This window comes from Perognathus longimembris, chromosome 28 (genome assembly GCF_023159225.1).
Source record: "Perognathus longimembris pacificus isolate PPM17 chromosome 28, ASM2315922v1, whole genome shotgun sequence".
In the NCBI taxonomy this organism is placed as follows: Eukaryota; Metazoa; Chordata; class Mammalia; order Rodentia; family Heteromyidae; genus Perognathus; species Perognathus longimembris.
In genome coordinates this window covers 31,313,253-31,331,747 of record NC_063188.1, presented here as the reverse complement: position 1 = coordinate 31,331,747, position 18,495 = coordinate 31,313,253, and the positions used below count along the sequence as shown (strand labels likewise).

Sequence of the window (18,495 nt, the reverse complement as noted above, 5' to 3'; positions counted from 1 at the left end):
ATTCTTTTCAGAGGCTAAAATAAAATAGAAAAAAAGTCATAGACTAGTGAAGTCAATCTTAAACCCACTTTCTTTTTGCTTTTACAGGAACAGTGAATATAGAAGGAGCAAAAAATCAAAATGTGAAAGAATGCTAGTTTCATATTCTTGTTAAAATATTTACTAGTTCTGTTGATACTTAATGCATATACTTTCTGCTTGAGGTCACAGTTACTTTTTTATTGTACCTCATGCTCTACCCTTACCTACTTAGGAAAATATAAGGCTGATCAATTTGTGGGCAGTGGAAACAAAACGTTTGTTGTTAAGTGCTTTCACTATTGTAATGTTTTAAAAATTCAGAATTTGTTTTACTTTATTAAGAAATTACAAGACATGATAAAGGAAAAGATTTCCTATCCAAATGGAGATCAATCATTGCTCCGTGTCAGTCACTTGAGCAGATGATATTAATTCATGTTAACTTATTGTTGAAAAATTAAAAAATTTAGAACATAGCAAAATTATATTTTATTGGTATGTATTAATTTTTTGAATGAAAGTATTTTATTTAGATAATTACAGATATATAATTTGATCATACTTATCCACCCATTACTCTCTGCTTCCCCTCCACACACTTACTGGTCTTCCTCTTCTTAATCTCTGTCCTACTTTATATCATGTTGTCTAAGTATATAGACTATGAGAAAGAACATGTGATATTTATCTTTGAGTCTAGCTTATTTTGCTTAACATGATGATCTCTAGTTCTATCCATTTTCCTAAAAACCACATGGTTTCATCAAATACAGCAATTTTTATGTAACATGATATAACATATAGTCCATTATGGAAAATAGTAAACAAATTGTAGCCAATAAAGTATTTAAAGTACTACATCAGATCATTTCTTATTTTAGTATTAGTGAAGACCTAACCCTTATTTTTTGTTATTGTTCCTGTACTTAAATATTGTTAGAATAAAGTGATATGCTAAGTCATATTTAGAGATTTTTCATGTTCCTAAATTGGTGCCAAGTAATACTTGGTAAATTAACAGAGATTCTTTGTAAGGATATTTGACTTCCCTTATATTCAAATCAAGGATTCACTTGGAAGGTAGCCTTAGCAGTAGATTCATGCTGACAAGTGTCAGGCTGTAAAATGAAATCTTGAGCATGTAAACACTTGGAAACAAAAACTTCCTTGAAGAGTCAATGCTTTTCCAGTTTACTTCTATCCCTCAATTAAATGAAATCCAAATATCCAGACTTTGACATAAGATAAGAAATTATTAAAATAAGAGGAAAAAAATCCCTAAAGTCCAGACTGAATCTTACAGTTGATTATCACTGTCAGTCCTCTTGATCATTTTTCTGCGTCATAAAATACTACAGAAAGTAAGAGTATCATATCTTCTCAGGGCTCTGAAGCTCATCTCTGTTCATAGTGACATTCAACCCACTTTTATCTTTCACCTGCTTGGGGGAGACGATGTTCCATTGTTTTCTTTAACAGTACACGCCAACACTGCAGAAAATGCAGACCTATGGAGTGGTTACTTGATTGATTACTTTAAAATCAGCACAGAACACCTTATATATCAGGTATGCACAAAGAAGAAATAGACACCACTGGTTGTGGGTCATTAAAAATCTATAGCCAAACCAATATCCATTTTAAATTCTGAGGAGTTTGTCTGCCACTTGAACACTGATCACCAGTATATAATTTTAAAGATGATTTTAAATTATTGAGGGATTGTATATGTTGAACACAAAGTAAAATGTCATTGTAGGAAAGAAAGTCAAGGGACCCTAAGAGTTTGCGATATATATAAATTGATAATTTTTGCCTTCACTTTTCTATTTTTGCAGATACATTGTTAATCTTTGAGGAGAAACTTCCCTTCCCTCTAGGAGAAAAAATTTTCAGTGTTATCCACATGAAACCTGAGAAAACATGAGACCAAGATGTTACAATTGCCATATTTACTACATTTGTTTTTAGGCCTGTCCCTCCTTAATTTCTATTTTCTCCTCCTTTTCTTAAGGAGCTGTGAACTCAGCCGTTGCTGAAAATGTCTGACAGTCTGGATAATGAAGAAAAACCCCCAGCTCCCCCAATGAGGATGAACAGCAACAATCGGGATTCTTCAGCACTCAACCACAGCAGCAAACCACTTCCCATGGCCCCAGAAGAGAAGAACAAGAAAGCCAGGCTTCGCTCTATCTTCCCAGGAGGAGGGGATAAAAGTAAAGTATCAGTGGCTGGGCATTGAAAAGGGGCTAGTTTATTTTCATGGTTACTTTTCTTTCTTGGGTAGTCATTTCTTTAGCATTGGATGTTCAGGGCTTGCCTGACTTTTTCATCTACATCCTCAGAGATTGCCTTTTGTCAAATTACCATGTTTGATTGACTTACTGTGGCATGATAGAAAATATACATATGCTGTTTTTGCCTTTCCCATGAAGTTGAATTCATACAGTTAAGTCAAGAGAAATCATAATAACAGTACTGTCTTGAGTATATAAGCAGTAACTTTCTTTGTGAAGTTAAAGCAATTCTTTCCTAATTGCAAGTTACCACTTTTGGTAATTGAAATATAGGTGTATTTACTTCTGTATACCTTTATGGTAACTGAAGATTGTCAATTACATATTTGGGAGTCAGTCCATGTTGACACAAAGTTGTCTGCCTGTCTGTCCGGCCGTATCACAAGATGGAAAGAAACATCACTTATTTCCTTTCTTATTCTACCAATTGACCCCTACAAAATCAGTCCTATGTGCACTAAATATCAAAGTGTATTATCATTTACTCATGTGATGTTCATAATATAACTTGGTACTCAAATATCACATGCTAACATGTTGGGATGCTTGTGGGTATGAAATCTGTAGAAAGTAATTATTGGGGTGTATTAATTACCATAAAGTTGAAATGTGTGTTCTGTAGATGTGACTGTTGAGCAGAAGGTGAGAGGAGCCAGTACAAGGGACATTGGCACAACAGAAAGTACATAAAGGAGAAAGAAATTAGATGTCTCTAGAAAAGAGACATTTTAATTTGCTTCTTCAAGGTAAAACAAGTGGCTTTGTAGATATTTAGATTATGTTATTGGGCCTACAATTTGTATCATAAAGAAAGAAAGCTGAAATTTTCATTAGTGCCAGTATCCCTCTTATACTACTCTAAGATGATTTATCCTTCATAAACTGTGGAAAGAAAAAGATGGATGTGACATTAAACCTCTGGATTGAAAAGAAGCAAGACAATAATAAAACACTTTCCATCGAAGGGATCTGTGACCATACATGAGGAATTTTAAAACAAAAACATGTTTACTACCACTGATGTGGGTCTTGTAAAAAGTTTTCCTGGAAGCAATGAATGGCTTGAAAATTGAAGGGTATAGCATGATCTAGAGGCCAATTCTTCTGTACTGGTGGTGCCAAAGAAGGACCCCACGTGTTATATTTACATTAGCCAAAGAATGTATTGAGGCTGCAATACTTTTTGGTGCTACTAAGATACCAAGTGTTGAGAGTCCTTAAAAATCCTACTTGCCCTTTTGAAAAGCAAGAGCCCATTGGCACTGACATGAAATCGGAAATATCAGAGAGGCAAATATTTCAGTTTTCTACCATTACTTCAAATGACCTCAAGGTAAAAAAAAAATTTCTACTCTTGAGAAAACTGTATTCAAGCCGGGCGTCAGTGGCTCATACCTGTAATCATAGCTACTAAGGAGGCTGAGATCTGAGGCTTTCAGTTCAAAGCCCAGGCAGGAAAGTCCATGAGACTCATCTCCAATTAACCACCAAAAAACCAGAAGTGGCGCTGTGGCTCAAAGTGGTAAAACACTGATCTTCAGCTGAAGAGCTCAGCGACAACAGCCAGGCCCTGAGTTCAAGCCCCATGACCTACAAAACAACAAAACCAAAACAACAACAACAATAACAAAACTATATTGAATTCTTCCCCAGATTAAAGGCTGAGTTGTGTTTTCAATATACTGATGTGCAAAGTGAACATACAGGATGATTCTATCCCTCTCCCTCCCTCCCTCAGTCGTCTATCACTCTGTCAGTCATGAGGCATGCTGGGTGCTATTCTTGAGCACTTTCACTCAAGGTTAGCGCTCTACCACTTTGAGCCCCAGCACCACTTCTGGCTTTCTGGTGGTTAAATGGAGATGAGTCTCACAGACTTTCCTGAGCAGGCTGTCTTTGAATCTCAATTGTCAGATCTCAGCCTCTGAGTAGCTACTGGTAGCTGGCTATTCCTTCTCTCTTTAAGTAATGGTTTGAACAGTGCTTTCTGGCAGAAATGCAAGATTCCTTCAAAGAAAGAAAAATCTTTAAAGTCTTGCAGACTCTTCATCATTCATTTTGTGCCTGACATGCACTTCCAATATTCATTTTACTGTAACCATTGCCTTTATTACCAACCCTATCCTTGAGTATTTAGATCTTTGAGCATTTAGATCAGCATTTGGTCCAGCCATCCAAGAAGATACATTAAACGGATGCACAGATATACTGGAAAAAAATCCCTAAAAGGTTCCTGTGTATGAAAATTCAAATGTATAGGATTCCTATACCATCACTAACTAATCCTGTATTCTTAATAGAAAGAGGCATTAGGTAGTTGAACATAGCCCACCAATAATTAATCTGGGACACTTTCCTAGAGATGGTAAAATATCTTTCAGTGACCTCTCCAGAAAACAAAGAATATTTGTACCAAGAAGAACCTGTGAATGAAGATTACTTTTCATACAAGAACAGTTGGTTAAAGCAGAATCTGAATCTGTTCACACTAAATGATGTGATGCTGTAGGATAATCCTCATGAAGTTTCCAGTACCCCAGATGTGGTTATCATAAGAAAAATGGGAAGATTTTGGGATGGGCAATGAATATAGTTATAAACTAATAGAGGCAATTTTTAGGACAAGATTTGATCTGTTCAGGGCTTGAATGATTTAGCAGAATTCCATAAAGAAGTACAACAGTTACTTCAAAAACAATCACATTGGGTGGAAATCATCTTCAAGGGATCGTAAGCCATCAGTGCCATTTAATACCACTGCTAGACATTTGGTAAGCTACTTTCTTTTTTTCTGAATAATTACTTATTTATTGCCAAAGTGATGTACAGAGGGGTTACAGTTTCATATGTAAGGCAGCCTAAATGATTGCTTTTACTGTCTAAAAAGATGCTATCAGCAGCTTTTTAAAAGATCATATTGGGAAGAAAACAGTGCCAGAAAAGCCTAAATCATGGAGTTAGTGTCATTTAAATACTCTTACTGGATAGCTGATAACTTGCCTTCAGAAAAAGTTTGAATGATTTAAACAAACTGTGTAGAGAATTGCCTAAATGTCTTACAAAATGACTTAGGAAGACAGAAATTATCTTCAGAAAGGCCCAAGGCACTTTATTTCATTTACTTTATAGTGCTGAAGCTATGTGCAAGATGTTAGAACTTCAAGATTGGAATTCAGTGACTGTGAGAACATAGATATCCATGATTTGAAGTAACAGTTCATAGTCATTGCTTCTCTGTTACCTTCATTTTTCATGACCATAACTAAGTGATAGCTACATCCTGATCATTCCTAGAAATCAGCTGAGCATCCAAATGGAAACTGTGTAGAGCTAACTGTTTTTACTATTTTAAACTATGTAAACGCTCACTACTCTCTTTATGTAACCCACTGTTATTATTTTATTACATATAAAATATTTATGAGGACTTTCAAAGTTCACTTGTGACCTCATTTGTTCATCTTTTTTTCTCCTCCTAAATTCATGGTTTTCTCAGATGAAATTTGATACCTTAGGCTTTGTTCAGGAACGTGACCATCATGGGTGAGGAAGGATTAGTGTTTCTGTCCTTGCCTTTTGTTAATTGCTGGAATTATATAATAGCCCATCTTAATGGGCAGGGTACTGGATTTGGGTTCTGATGGCCTAGTTCATACCTAGACTTGGCACTATTGATTGTGACATTGGGTCATAAATTTGAGCCTCAGATTTATCACTAATTAAATGAAGAGGGTAATACATGGCCTACCTCATGGGATATTTGTGATAATGAAATATAACTATAAATAGCCAGAGTGCAATAAAAAGGAAAATGAAGATGTGTTAGGGCTGGGAATATGGCCTAGTAGCAAGGGTGCTTGCCTCCTATACATGAAGCCCTGGGTTCAATTCCTCAGCACCACGTATATAGAAAAGGCCACAAGTGGCGCTGTGGCTCAAGTGGCAGAGTGCTAGCCTTGAGCAAAAAAAAGTCTGGGACAGTGCTCAGGCCCCGAGTCCAAGGCCCAGGACTGGCAAAAAAAAGAAATGTTAGATAATTGTGAACTATCATTAAGACAAAGTTTACTGGGTTAATCTTTTTTTTATAGTCCCTCTTTCCCCGAATATATTAAAATTGTTAGTACCAAAAACTTAAAGACTTAAGACAGACATATAGAAGTGAAAAACACTGCTAATTACAAATCTCTGAAACTATGTTGAAAAGGAAAATTAAGAAGTATTAGATAGGGGGCTGGGAATATGGCTTAGTGGTGAAGTGTTCGCCTTGTATACATGAAGCCTTGGATTCAATTCCTCAACACCACATATATAGAAAAAGGTGGAAGTGGCATTGTGACTCAAGTGGTAGAGTGCTAGCCTTGAGCACAAAGAAGCCAGAGACAGTGATCAGGCCCTGACTTCAAGCCCCAGGACTGGGAAAAAAACAAACAAAACAAAAGAAGTGCTAGATAATTGTGAACTATCATTAAGACAAAGTTTACTGGGTTAATTTTTTCATTGTCCCTCTTTTCCTTATCATATTAAAATTATTTATTAGTATCAAAAACTTAGAGAATAAAGACAGACATATAGAAATGAAATGCACTCCTAATTACAAATCTCTGAAACAATGTTAACGTTGTGTGGATTTCTTTGCATACTCATCCTACGGCTATATATACACAGGTTTTCTTTTTTACATGGATTATAATGTGTAAAGCTTTGTGTTCTGCTTTTCTATGCAGTATTTTATGGTGATATTTAATTTATTTAAAGTTTGTGTTGGTATGCATCATTTCATTCTGTGGTGGCATCATGGTTTATTTAACTAACCATTTCTGGTTTTTTGATATTTGGCATCCTTTCCTAATTTTTGTCATTATAAATAATGTCGCAGAGTCTATTTCACTACTTAAAAGAAAATATTTGCTTTGATGACAGCAAAGGTCTTTTTAAAGCACTTTCAACATTTTTGATAACACACAAAAATGAGCATCTTTTTGTTGTTTGCATTTTAAGAGTTACTTTAGTAACTATATTTCATTGAGCAAACAGAACTTCAGGATATACGTAGAAGAAAAGTAAGAAGTAGTAGATGAAACGTCAATATTGAGGATCTATCTTTGTGAGAAACTTTTCTAGGAGCTGGATCTTGGAGGTAGAACAATGTAGAAGGGATAATTCAACACCATTTGATGACACTTTAGTTATAAAAATGTTTTCAATATTTCGACTAGAAAAAAAGATATCCTGAACAAGGGTTCTGATTATATTTAGGAACCTTGTGAAGCATAAATCTAATCAGTTTCTCTTCTATTGACTACTACTTCTATTGATGTCTATTGGAGTCAAATATGTGGCCCATGCATAGCAAATATAATGGCAATCCCTGGTATGTATTTATGTAGTATTAGCTTTCTTCGACACTTTATTTATGCTAGTTTTAATTTTTTTCTTCTTTCCTTTCTGTTCTGCTTTGCATATATAGTATCATATTCTGTTTTGTGTGTTTGAATAAGCCACATGACATCCATTCTGGAAGTGATTGGAAAAATGCATGAATAAACGCATTAATAAATGCATAAATAAGAAAAAATACTTAAAAGGCAATGAAGAAAATAGATACAGCCAGGATTTTGAAAATAGCATAGTACCTCCAAAAGTAATGTTTTTAAGAGTTGAAACTTGGAAGAACAAATAGGAAAGGATTAGGTGAGGTTGAATTTGGAAGTGACATGTTCTGTGTGCTGTCTGTGTCTCATATGCTCATTTGTCTTGTGTTTGTATTTCTCTTCAGTATTAATTTTTTGTCTGTAAGACATGCAATGTTGTGTGAAATATGAAAAGCTATGTCTTCAGAGAGTACAGTTCGTGAGCATTTTTCTTATGGGGAATCCAGAGAGATTTGGGAGGTAGGGTGCTAGAGAAGTATAGCAGGGAATAGTTTCATATAAATCAAATTAAAAAAAAAACAGTGTGATTTCCATTTAATATTAGCACTTCCAAGCAGTGTGTCAGGATCTATACCTATATTGAGTGTTAATCCATATAGTTACTCCATGTTGCCATAACCCATTTTATCCAGTGATGTGGTATATACTAAAAACTTTTATTTTTTAATTTTTTTGCCAGTCCTGGGCTTGGACTCGGGGCCTGAGCACTGTCCCTGGCTTCTTTTTGCTCAAGGCTAGCACTCTACCACTTGAGCCACAGCGCCACTTCCGGCTTTTCTGTTTATGTGGTACTGAGGAATCGAACCCAGGGCTTCATGCATGTGGGGCATGCACTCTACCACTAAGCCACATTCCCAGCCCCTGAAAACTTTTAAGTAAACAACCTAAACCCTCTGTGCTCATAAATAGTAAAGGGCTGAAGGCAGAAACCTCCCAAGTCTCTCTGACTCCAGGCTTGATTCTTGTTCTATACTATACTATTTGCAGCAGGACAATGGGGTTACTTGGTCAATCATGTTTCTAGCATCAGAAGCCACTTGTGGCTTCCATTTTTCCTTACTAAACTTACAGTGTGCTTGGAATATATCTGAATTTCAGAAAAGCATGCTTTTTTCATTGGGCATAAGGAAAGAATGAAAAACTTTCCATGTGTTTTGAAACAAATGCAGAGATGATAATGTTGGCAATAGCGAAGTCCTGACACTTCATTTAGGTGTTTTGGGGGTTAGATGATCATTTGATACATCATAAGCTTACATCATGCTTCATTAATGTGAAAAAGTTCTTAATTCTATATAGCTTGTCATTGTATTGAATTCATATTGTTCTAATTTCTAGAGTGTGTTATTTTCTACACAGTATGTTTCTACTCAGAAGAAGCACTACTGTGCAACAATTATATTAAAGAAAACCCAGCCATCCTTTATGATCATATGTTTTGGTCAATGCACATTACTGATTTTTATCTAATTAATGCACAATAAAATTTACATAGTGTATTAACCATATGCAATGTTTCTTTGGTGATGCTGAAGGCCTTTTGGGGTTTTGCAGCAGTTTGTGACTGTTATTTGCCCAATAATGTGTAGGCATGTCCATTAATGGAGATTTCTTTTATCAAACAACTGGCTGTCAGAGTTAGCTGCTTTCTGAATTGTGTTTGCATTCCAAATTTTGTTTGTTTCTCCAAATGGAGCCCATGCAGATTAGCAAAGTGTGCTCATTAGATATCACAGCCTTATTCTTTGGGACTTATTGCTTGTCCTCCAGGGTCAGTCCTATGCCTCAGGAGAGAGCCTCCACTCTAATCCTTCAGTTCTAGAATTCTCCTGTTGAAAGGGAAAAAAAGCAAGAACTCTCTTTGTCTACTAAGGCTCACATTTCTGTTTCAAGGCTAATAAACACTGTCAAAAATATATAGCCCATTAAAACCACCAGATAGTCAAATTACAGAAAAGTGTGGAATTTAATAATAGGGAATATACACACTAAAGAGAGGAAGTAGTGTTGACAGGAATAATATGTAGTAGGTAAGATGGAGTGGAATGATAGGAACATAAAAAGTATCAAATCAAACATTAAATTGGTGTGTGAAAGGAAAGAATACTTGCCAGTGAACTTTCTTCTGTAAAGCAAATGATACCTTTTCCCCCACTCAGACTTGTACCCTGTATAATTAGTCATGTGATCAGAAGTATCTAGAAAGCACAATGCCTCATCTTCACCTTTTTTTTTTGGACACATTTTCCACTGAAATTTTTGCACCTGTGATTTGTACATAAATGAAAGTGGAATGAGTATGTGTTGTCTGGGAAAAAATAAGTAAGGAGCAATTTCTTAATTATTTTCCAGAATAATTACTGTTGCTGAATGTTTTTGAAGATGGTACCTCTACAGGTGATGTCTACATATGTGTGGGGAGAGTGACTATTGGGTTCATATTGGACTATCACTTCCTGTCCTCCATCTCATATCTCATCATCCTCACAGAACATCCAGCCCATGAGTTTGGTTTGGCAATGCTCTTATAGAAGCCATGGGGCTAGGAATATGGCTTAGTTGTAAGAGTGATTGCTTTGTATACATGAAGCCCTGGGTTCGATTCCTCAGAACCACATATATAGAAAATGGCCAGAAGTGGCACCATGGCACAAGAGGTAGAGTGCTAGCCTTGAGCAAAAAGAAACCAGGGACAGTGCTCAGTCCCTGAGTTCAGGGCTCAGGACTGGGCAAAAAAAAAAGTGGGTTGGGAATGTGGCCTAGTGGTAAAGTGCTCACCTCGTATACTTGAAGCCTTGGGTTCAGTTCCTCAGCACCACATGTATAGATAAAGCCAGAAGTGGTGCTGTGGCTCAAGTGGCAGAGTGCTAGCCTTGAGCAAAAAGAAGCCAGGGACAGTGCTCAGGCCCTGAGTTCAAGCCCCAGGACTGGCAAAAAAAGAAGAAAGGAAGGAAGGAAGGAAGGAAGGAAGGAAGGAAGGAAGGAAGGAAGGAAGGAAGGAAGGAAGGAAGGAAGGAAGGAAGGAAGGAGAAAAAAAAAGAATCAGTACTGAGTTCTCATCTGAACATACTGTTTTTCCTAACCATTGAAGACCATGCAGGAAGAAATAGGTGTAGTATTCTACCTGAAGAGATAGTACTAGACATTGAAGAAATTGTAGACAGACTAATTAGATGCTGTGAAATACTAAGAGTGAAAATTTCTAGATTCTTGATTGTATCTCTGAGGACTTTATCAAGTTCTACCTGAAAGACATTATAGTAGACCGTTCCATAACAGGCCTTCCCAACAGTGTTTTGGGGATTTATGGAATAAAAAATATATATACGAAGAAAGTGAATGTCTAAAATGGTCTTAAATTTTTTCTTGGTAGTTATATGGCAAAGACATTGCTCATGTGATTAAAGTACCATGTTTAAGAAGTTGCAGATTATTTAATATTTCTGCAAGCATAGACATCTTGTTAATTAGAATACTGTAATTGAGATGATGTATTTGAGGAAGGCTGTTACGTGGCTATGACAATATTTAAATAACTTTTCATATCAGTTGTTTTCTAAGCCTCCTGTGATGGAAGTAGGGAAAGTGTTCCCATTTTATAGAAAGCAGCTCAGAGGTGCTCATTCAATCTCAAAAGATTAGCAACTTAGTACTAAAGCAATGCAAACCTAGAATTTATTTCCTCTAACTCATAGTCCAAAGAGTGCCGAATACCATACTACTTACTGGAAGATAAAGGTAATTTATCTTGTTTTGAACAAAGGCTGCAATCAATGGAATATGCATGAATAGAGTTTTTACAGAAGTAGGCAAAACTTAAGTAGATCAGCAATTAGGATAGTAATAATTTCTTTGACTCTACAGGATTTTCCTTTTGAGGGACCAACATATGAACAGGAAATAACTGATCTTTGTATAAAAATTGTAAAAAGAGCCAGGTGCTAATGGCTCATATCTATAATTCTAACTGCAGTGGAAGATGAGAGCTGATAATCAAGGTTCAAAGACAGCCCAGGCAGGAAAGTCTGACTCTTTAATTCCAGTTAACCACCAAGAAAGCTGGAAGTGGAGCTGTGGTTCAAGAAGTAATGCACCAGCCTTGAGTCCAAAAGCAGCTCCCAGGCGATGAGCTCAAGCCCCAAGACCAGCACCAAAAATAGAAGAAAGAAACTCATTTTGTCCCAATTAAAAAATGATTTGGATTAATATAGAGTTTGATGGTTATAAAACTGAAATAGTAAAGAACTATATTGAAATAGGACACAAGGGTCTCCTATCATTTCCTGTCCTTACTCATGATCTAGTATTCATAAAAGAGACTTGGTCCCCCTTCCTCATTAATATGCAACTTATTTTTCTGCTTAAATCAGTATGTGTTTTGTCCAAAATAGTATATATACCTCAGCCAGAAATATGCTAATTGGAATTTTCTTTTATACTTTTTACATACTATGCACAATTTCTTTAAATACTTAGAGCCAACAATAAATTCTGTTGTATACCCAATTTTGTGTTGTAGTTCCTACATAGCACTTTTAAGCATTTCTAATTGGGAAAATTTAATTTTAAAGCCTATATAGTGATATTCTATCAAAAATATGAAAAATGTAAGTCAATTTCTTCTGTATGTGAGAGCATGCATCTCATAGATCCAGGACTTAAAACATTTACATGTATCTCTTCTCACACTCTAAGCCCCAAGAGACATGTTTGTGTACAGCGCAGAAATGTCACAGAATAGAATAGAGGCAGAAATCAGTCCCTCAGAGTCTATTGGCTTCATAAGGAGCATTTGCTTTTTGATACCACCTACAGGGCTACTGTTGCCACAGGAAGAATTATTGTGGATACTTAATCATACTCAAGAATAAAGAAGGTTTAGGAAGGAAATGAGTTGTGAAAGTGTCTTCAGTGACCCCAAAATCAGAAGAACTAAAGAGAAAATCATTTAAAAAAATTTAAAGGCAGCAAGCTCCCAAATTTAATTCACTTTTTCCTGTTAGCTAGATAACAGGGCTATGGCATTCTTACAAAGAAAATATTTTGTAGATCTTTGTGGGGCATTGACTAGCAGCTTGTTAGTGACAGAAATCAATGAAGTAACTGAGAGCATCTATCACCCAGCTGAAATAACCAACTTCAGTAGGAAACATCTGTTTGGGTAAATGAGGGTTATTATCCATAAAATGTGTATGTCACTTTAAAAATACTTTTATATCCTTCCATGTTCCTGCACAGAATGAAACAGGAATATTGAGGCAAAAACAGGCTTTTTAGTGTTTATAGATAATCCAACCATCCCCCCGTTCCTATGCCAGAAATGGCTTTTTATATGCACATATTCTTTGGCTTCCAGAATATATAACAAGATGTGATTACAGTTTACAACTAGGCTGAATAAGTGGGTCCAAAGGCAAATGAGGAGGAGACCTTGAGATGCCAAACTAGAGATAAGAGTACCTCCCAGGAAAGCCTCCAACACCAGCAACTCCCATACAAATGTTCCTGTAAAAAATACATTACTAGTGTTCCTTTACATTAAAGGACATCTTGGAATACCATAAGACAGAAACATAGATACAACCAGCCAACACATAGACCCGAGCTGTATGCTCACGTTGAGCACAGATCAGATTTATTAACTTTCTCAGTTTAAAAGTTAGACATAACAAAATCTGGAGCACTTTTTTAACTGCTTATACCCTTCATCTTAGTGTTCGTGTGCCTGGCTCTGTGCTGAATTTTGTATGGAATACTCTATAGAAAGCAAAGTTGCTTGTCCTTGGTTTGCTGATCTAGTTGTAGAAGTAATACACACATGCATAACAGGAAACACACGCGTGCACACACACACTATAGAAAATGTTTAGTGAATTATCTTAGAAGTAACAGTTGCATTGAGGATAGGCATATCCTATCCATTCCACACTCAGTATTCGTTGTTCACTGCCTCTGTTACATACATGGTGGAGCCTGCCTCCACCATGGGATGTGGACGTTAGTGGGACATAGTACCCAGCTTGTCTTCTCGGAAACTTCTTGGCTTTCTTTTCTTTTTTATGGCCAGTTTCGTGGATTGAACTCGGGTCTAGGTGTTGTCCCTGAGATTTTTTCACTAATGGCTGATGCTGTACCAATTGAAGCACAGCTTCACTTCCAGTTCTCTGTTGCTTAATTGGAGATAAGACTTGCTTGTCCAGGCAATACTCGGATCTCAGCCTCCTGAGTTTCTAGGATTACAGGCATGAGCCACTGGTGTCCAGCCAGGGACACTTCTATCATGCCCTTCACCTGCTGAGTTTTTTTTTCCACCACATTCTTCGTCACTGTCTCTAATTTTGTCTTTCCTTTCAGATGTCCAGGGCTATTCTCTGTTTACCCTTGACTTCTCATAGTTGTACTTTTCTATCCACACATTGTTCACATCTCGTTTTTCATGCCCTCACTGTTCAAATAAGCTCTAACAATCCACCATGAGGTTCTATGATTGTATTTCTTTTGACATACATTTATAATGGAATACTTACATTTTGTTCAGGGCAATTTATCACTTTATTTCTTTGGTCTGGTTGTATTGGTTGTTATTTCTTATTTGCCAAACATATTCTTACAATTAATTTGCAAGCTTAAAATATTACTCAACTTCCTCATTAATCATCTATCATAATCTGTCATTATATTCATAATTCAATGTATATTTACTAACTGACCAAGTGACTGATTCAAAAGTGAAGGACCTGAGATAGCAAGTGTTTCCTAGAGGTGGGTTATGAAATGCTCCCCTCAAACAACTATGCAGGATTGGCTTATGTTTCATTGGAAAGATTATTTCTACACTTAAAATATGCTTTGTATTTTGCCTTAAGCTTTCTGTATTAACATAACTTAAGCATTGCTTTCTGGTTATGCCATATATACCATAAAATTCTTCATGCTTTCAATTGCTTTTACAAATGGTTATGATTTTGTGCTTTTAGGCCAGATTTATGTATGAAAATATTTCTATGGCTATTCCCTGTCATTTATTTCCTTTTCCTGCATGCTTTGTTTTCAAAGAGCTAGAAAGTGTTCTAAAAATAATTGAGGACATGACCATATGACATCTGATGAGATGGCACAACAGAAATTCCAGGAATTTTAGGGGAAGATGAAAAGTGGAACTCCCACAACAAGGAAGATGCATGTGACTGTTCTCTAAAATGCAAACACAGCACCATTCGGGGATTTCATCAACTGGATGCTTTACCTGCCCTGAACCTTGACAAGCTAAACTGCCAATATATTCTTTGAGCCTCAGAGTGGCACCTGGCAAGAGGTGTCTAAATGATTATAAATAATTCCCCACTGTTGGAGGAAATCATCCATACCACCAATCTTTTCAACTACAAAGTAACTCGAAAACATTCCCCCACCATCATGACATTTTTGACAGACCTGGATCACCGTCTCATTATTCCTGAGCACGTTATAGCAAATAAGCATACCCTCTTCTCCATATGTTGAGTCTAATTTCTTATAATGTAGGTCACTCATTCGTCCATTCATTTGTTCATTTGCTTGCTCATTAAATATTGAGTTTGGTATTATGCTAGGGTGTAGAGGGGAATAAGTCCCAGTCTCTGGCTTTAAGAGATTTATAGCCTAGGAAGGGACACAGCCATGTTAATGTATGATTAGACTTTGATATGTTAAGCACAATCAGAAATGATCATAGAAGAGGGACATCTATTCAAGGTTGAAAAGAGGGACAGTTATTTAGAGAAGGCTTCCTTGAAGAGAAGACCACTGAACTGAGGTGAGTTTAAAAACAAACAGAGCCAGCCATGTAAGGAATGAGTAGAATTTCTACCCAATAAAAAAAGCACAATGTTTTCATTTTTAAGCCATTAGGCATGATAAACTGTTAGAGGAATACAACTACAAGAAGTTTAGACTAGCTGGTGCAAAAACTGGGAGTATGGGGAGGAAGATGATGCTATGTAGGAGTCATGCAGGAGAGAAAAGAGTGACTTAACAAGTGCAGAGAGGAAATGCAGAGGGTACATTTAGAATCCAATTTTGAGAGGAGAAACTGGTGAAGAGTGAGCCAGGAAAAAAAGAGGGAGTTGTAATATCACGTTGTTTCAGATAGGGAAAGGCTATGGTCAATTACTTTATTCTTGAAATTTCTCAGTATGTGAAGCCAATGAAACCATTACAGTTCATTACAAGGATTCTGGGATCCATCTGAGAGGACGTGAGGAAGTACTAGTATAGAAAGGGATTGAAACCAGGAATGTATTAGAGTTGATCCAAGGGAGAGATGGTTGAGGAGAGATGAAGATCTAGGGTGGCTCTAGAACAATACTACTTAAGGAGCCAACAGAAAGAGACTCTTCCAAACGCAATTGGGAAGGAAAATTTAGAAATTTAGGATTAGACTCTGGGGAAGAATTGTGAAAAATAAAGTAGACACAAGTTAGTTTCAAAAAGTATATATTCAACTGAGCCCACTTTAATCAAAGAATGGTTGTAAAGGTTGAAAATTGGTACTTGCTCAAAGAGGAGATAATTTTATAACTTTAGGGAGTCATGATAATAGTTTGGGGAGTGAGAGCTAAAGAAGTCAAAACTGCTTCTTCATGAAGTATAACCTAAGCTAGGTGTGGTGGTATATCCCTGTAATGTCAGCATTTTTTAGGTAGGGGCAGCAGAAACATGAGTTCTAGGCCAGTGTGGATTGTGTAGTGAGTTCCAGGACAACCTGGGATACACAGCAAGACCCTGTCTCAAAAGTGCAGCAGAAGTTTAGTCCAAAGGAAATGGTGAGGGATTAAAATAGCCAAAGAAGAATGTGAATAGGCAGAAAGGTTTTATTTTTTAAGGACTAGAGAGAACTCAGCTTGCCTCTTATGGTTAATTGAAAGTGCCAATAGAGAAGGGGAGATAGTGAAGAAGAAAAAAATATGATTTAGTTGATGGAGTAAGGCTCGTGGAAAGAGGACTTGGATCTAGAGGACCAGTGGAGAAATACATCTCAGATGAAAGGAGGGACTTGTTTCTTGTGGAAGTGAAGGAGGAAAAAAATGCTACTGGGTGAGGATAAATGCATGAGTGAGAGAAATCAATTCAAAGAAGTTCCCAATGGATGCTTCCATGTTTCTTAGAGAATTTGAAGGAAGGCCATGTACTAAAAAGAAAGGTTTGGTAGAGCAGGAATTTAAAAAGAAAGGTTTGGTAGAGCAGGAATTTGACTGAGGTGGTGAAGTTCTGAAATATTTCATGAAGGTAGAAGGGAGGAAATTTGGTAAGCAATGCGGAAAATATTGCTGAGAACCCTTAGTGGCCCAACTATTGTCTATGATCCTTGTAATAAACACATGTTGACTTTTCCCCCAAGAAAATTGCAGCAAGTTTAGTGGAGAAGTGGAGAAATTTCATAGTTGAATTTGACAGGGTAGGGTTTTATAGAACAATTGCAAGAGGAGCACAAAGGGTGACAGTTTCCGGGATAGTAGCTTCAGAACCATTTATATGATATATCATAAGAATCTAGGCCAGAAGAGAGATTAAATTTGGCTAAAATTAGAAAGCTCCATGGAATAGCACTTTAGTTGAGATGACAGAACAGGTAATAGAGAAGTAGAGATTTGAAGAATTAGAAGGCTAGTGGTATGGGATGCAGAGCTTAGAGCATGAGAAAACAGGGTTGAATATTTCAGAGAAAGGGCTATTCTGGAATATGAAATGGTATACAGCAGCCATGGTTCTCTACTCTAGCTTTATATCCTCTAAAAGTAATCTATTAAGTTCTAACCTGAGGAAATCCTGACATAGGCTGTTCTGGGTAGACCCTTGAGAATGGACCTCTCAGCCCTGGTTGAAAACAATGGATGTAAAAGATGGCCTAGAGAATAGATTGCAGAAGTGGAAGAGAGCTAAAAATTCAATAGAATTAAGGAGTCCTAAGGCAAGGATATAAAGGAGGTGTCCATTTATACTTTCTGTTTCACAGAGTGATGAGAGAATGGAGTATGGGAAGGAAGACTGAGAGCCAAAGACTTCAATGGATTCAGAAGTATGGATAGAATGAAGTAACAGTAATATCAAAAGGAGAGGATTCTGTTCCAAATATAGAAGAACTAATCACCAAAAAACCAGTTTGGAGTATAATGAAGGGAAGCCTACTTCTTGCTTCCCCTAGGCATAAAGGGTTGGGATGCAGAAAAATGAAGAATTTGTGCCAGGATTATACAAGTAATAGTTGCCTTTGTTTTGTAGCAGGATTTAAAATTGTTCTTAATTCTACAGGTGAATTATTGGAGGAGCTTTAAATATTAAAGGTGCGAAGACTGACCCCAAACTAACACTCCAGATTTCTAGGAATGTGGCTCTGGCATTTGTCCTTTTAAAATTTCCCCAAAATTATAATGATGCATAGTGAAGTTTGAGAACCTAAGGTCAGAAGTAGAGAACATTTAATGAAGAGGTTGAAGTTATTCTAAATTCAGAATTCTGAGATGAGGTGTAAAGGCTAATGTAGACAAGTTAAAGGAGCTTTTCCTTCTTTACAGGGTGGTAAAATAGATAAAGATGTCAGTATGAGAGCCCCTGAAGAGAATATTTGGCCACAAGAATTGCAGTGTGAACTCATGCATAATCACAGGTTCCCAAGGCCATCTGTTTGCCATTGTTGTGCAGCCAGTATTCTGCAACTGTATTCTGACTTCCAATAGAAAGTAGGAGATAATTTTTAGAAAGTGATC

At 36.7% G+C, this 18,495-nt stretch overlaps 1 protein-coding gene across 3 annotated transcripts in view; it reads left to right on the top strand.

Annotated features, from left to right (window-relative positions):
• Window positions 1-18,495, top strand: part of Pak3 (p21 (RAC1) activated kinase 3) — a 112,014-nt gene that overhangs the window by 23,740 nt on the left and 69,779 nt on the right. For all 3 annotated transcript variants that reach the window (XM_048335765.1, XM_048335763.1, XM_048335764.1), the window contains exon 2: window positions 2,036-2,237. In XM_048335765.1, coding sequence (XP_048191722.1) covers window positions 2,063-2,237 — 175 coding nt within the window. In that variant the 5' untranslated portion in view covers window positions 2,036-2,062. The remainder of the gene's footprint in view (window positions 1-2,035; window positions 2,238-18,495) is intronic.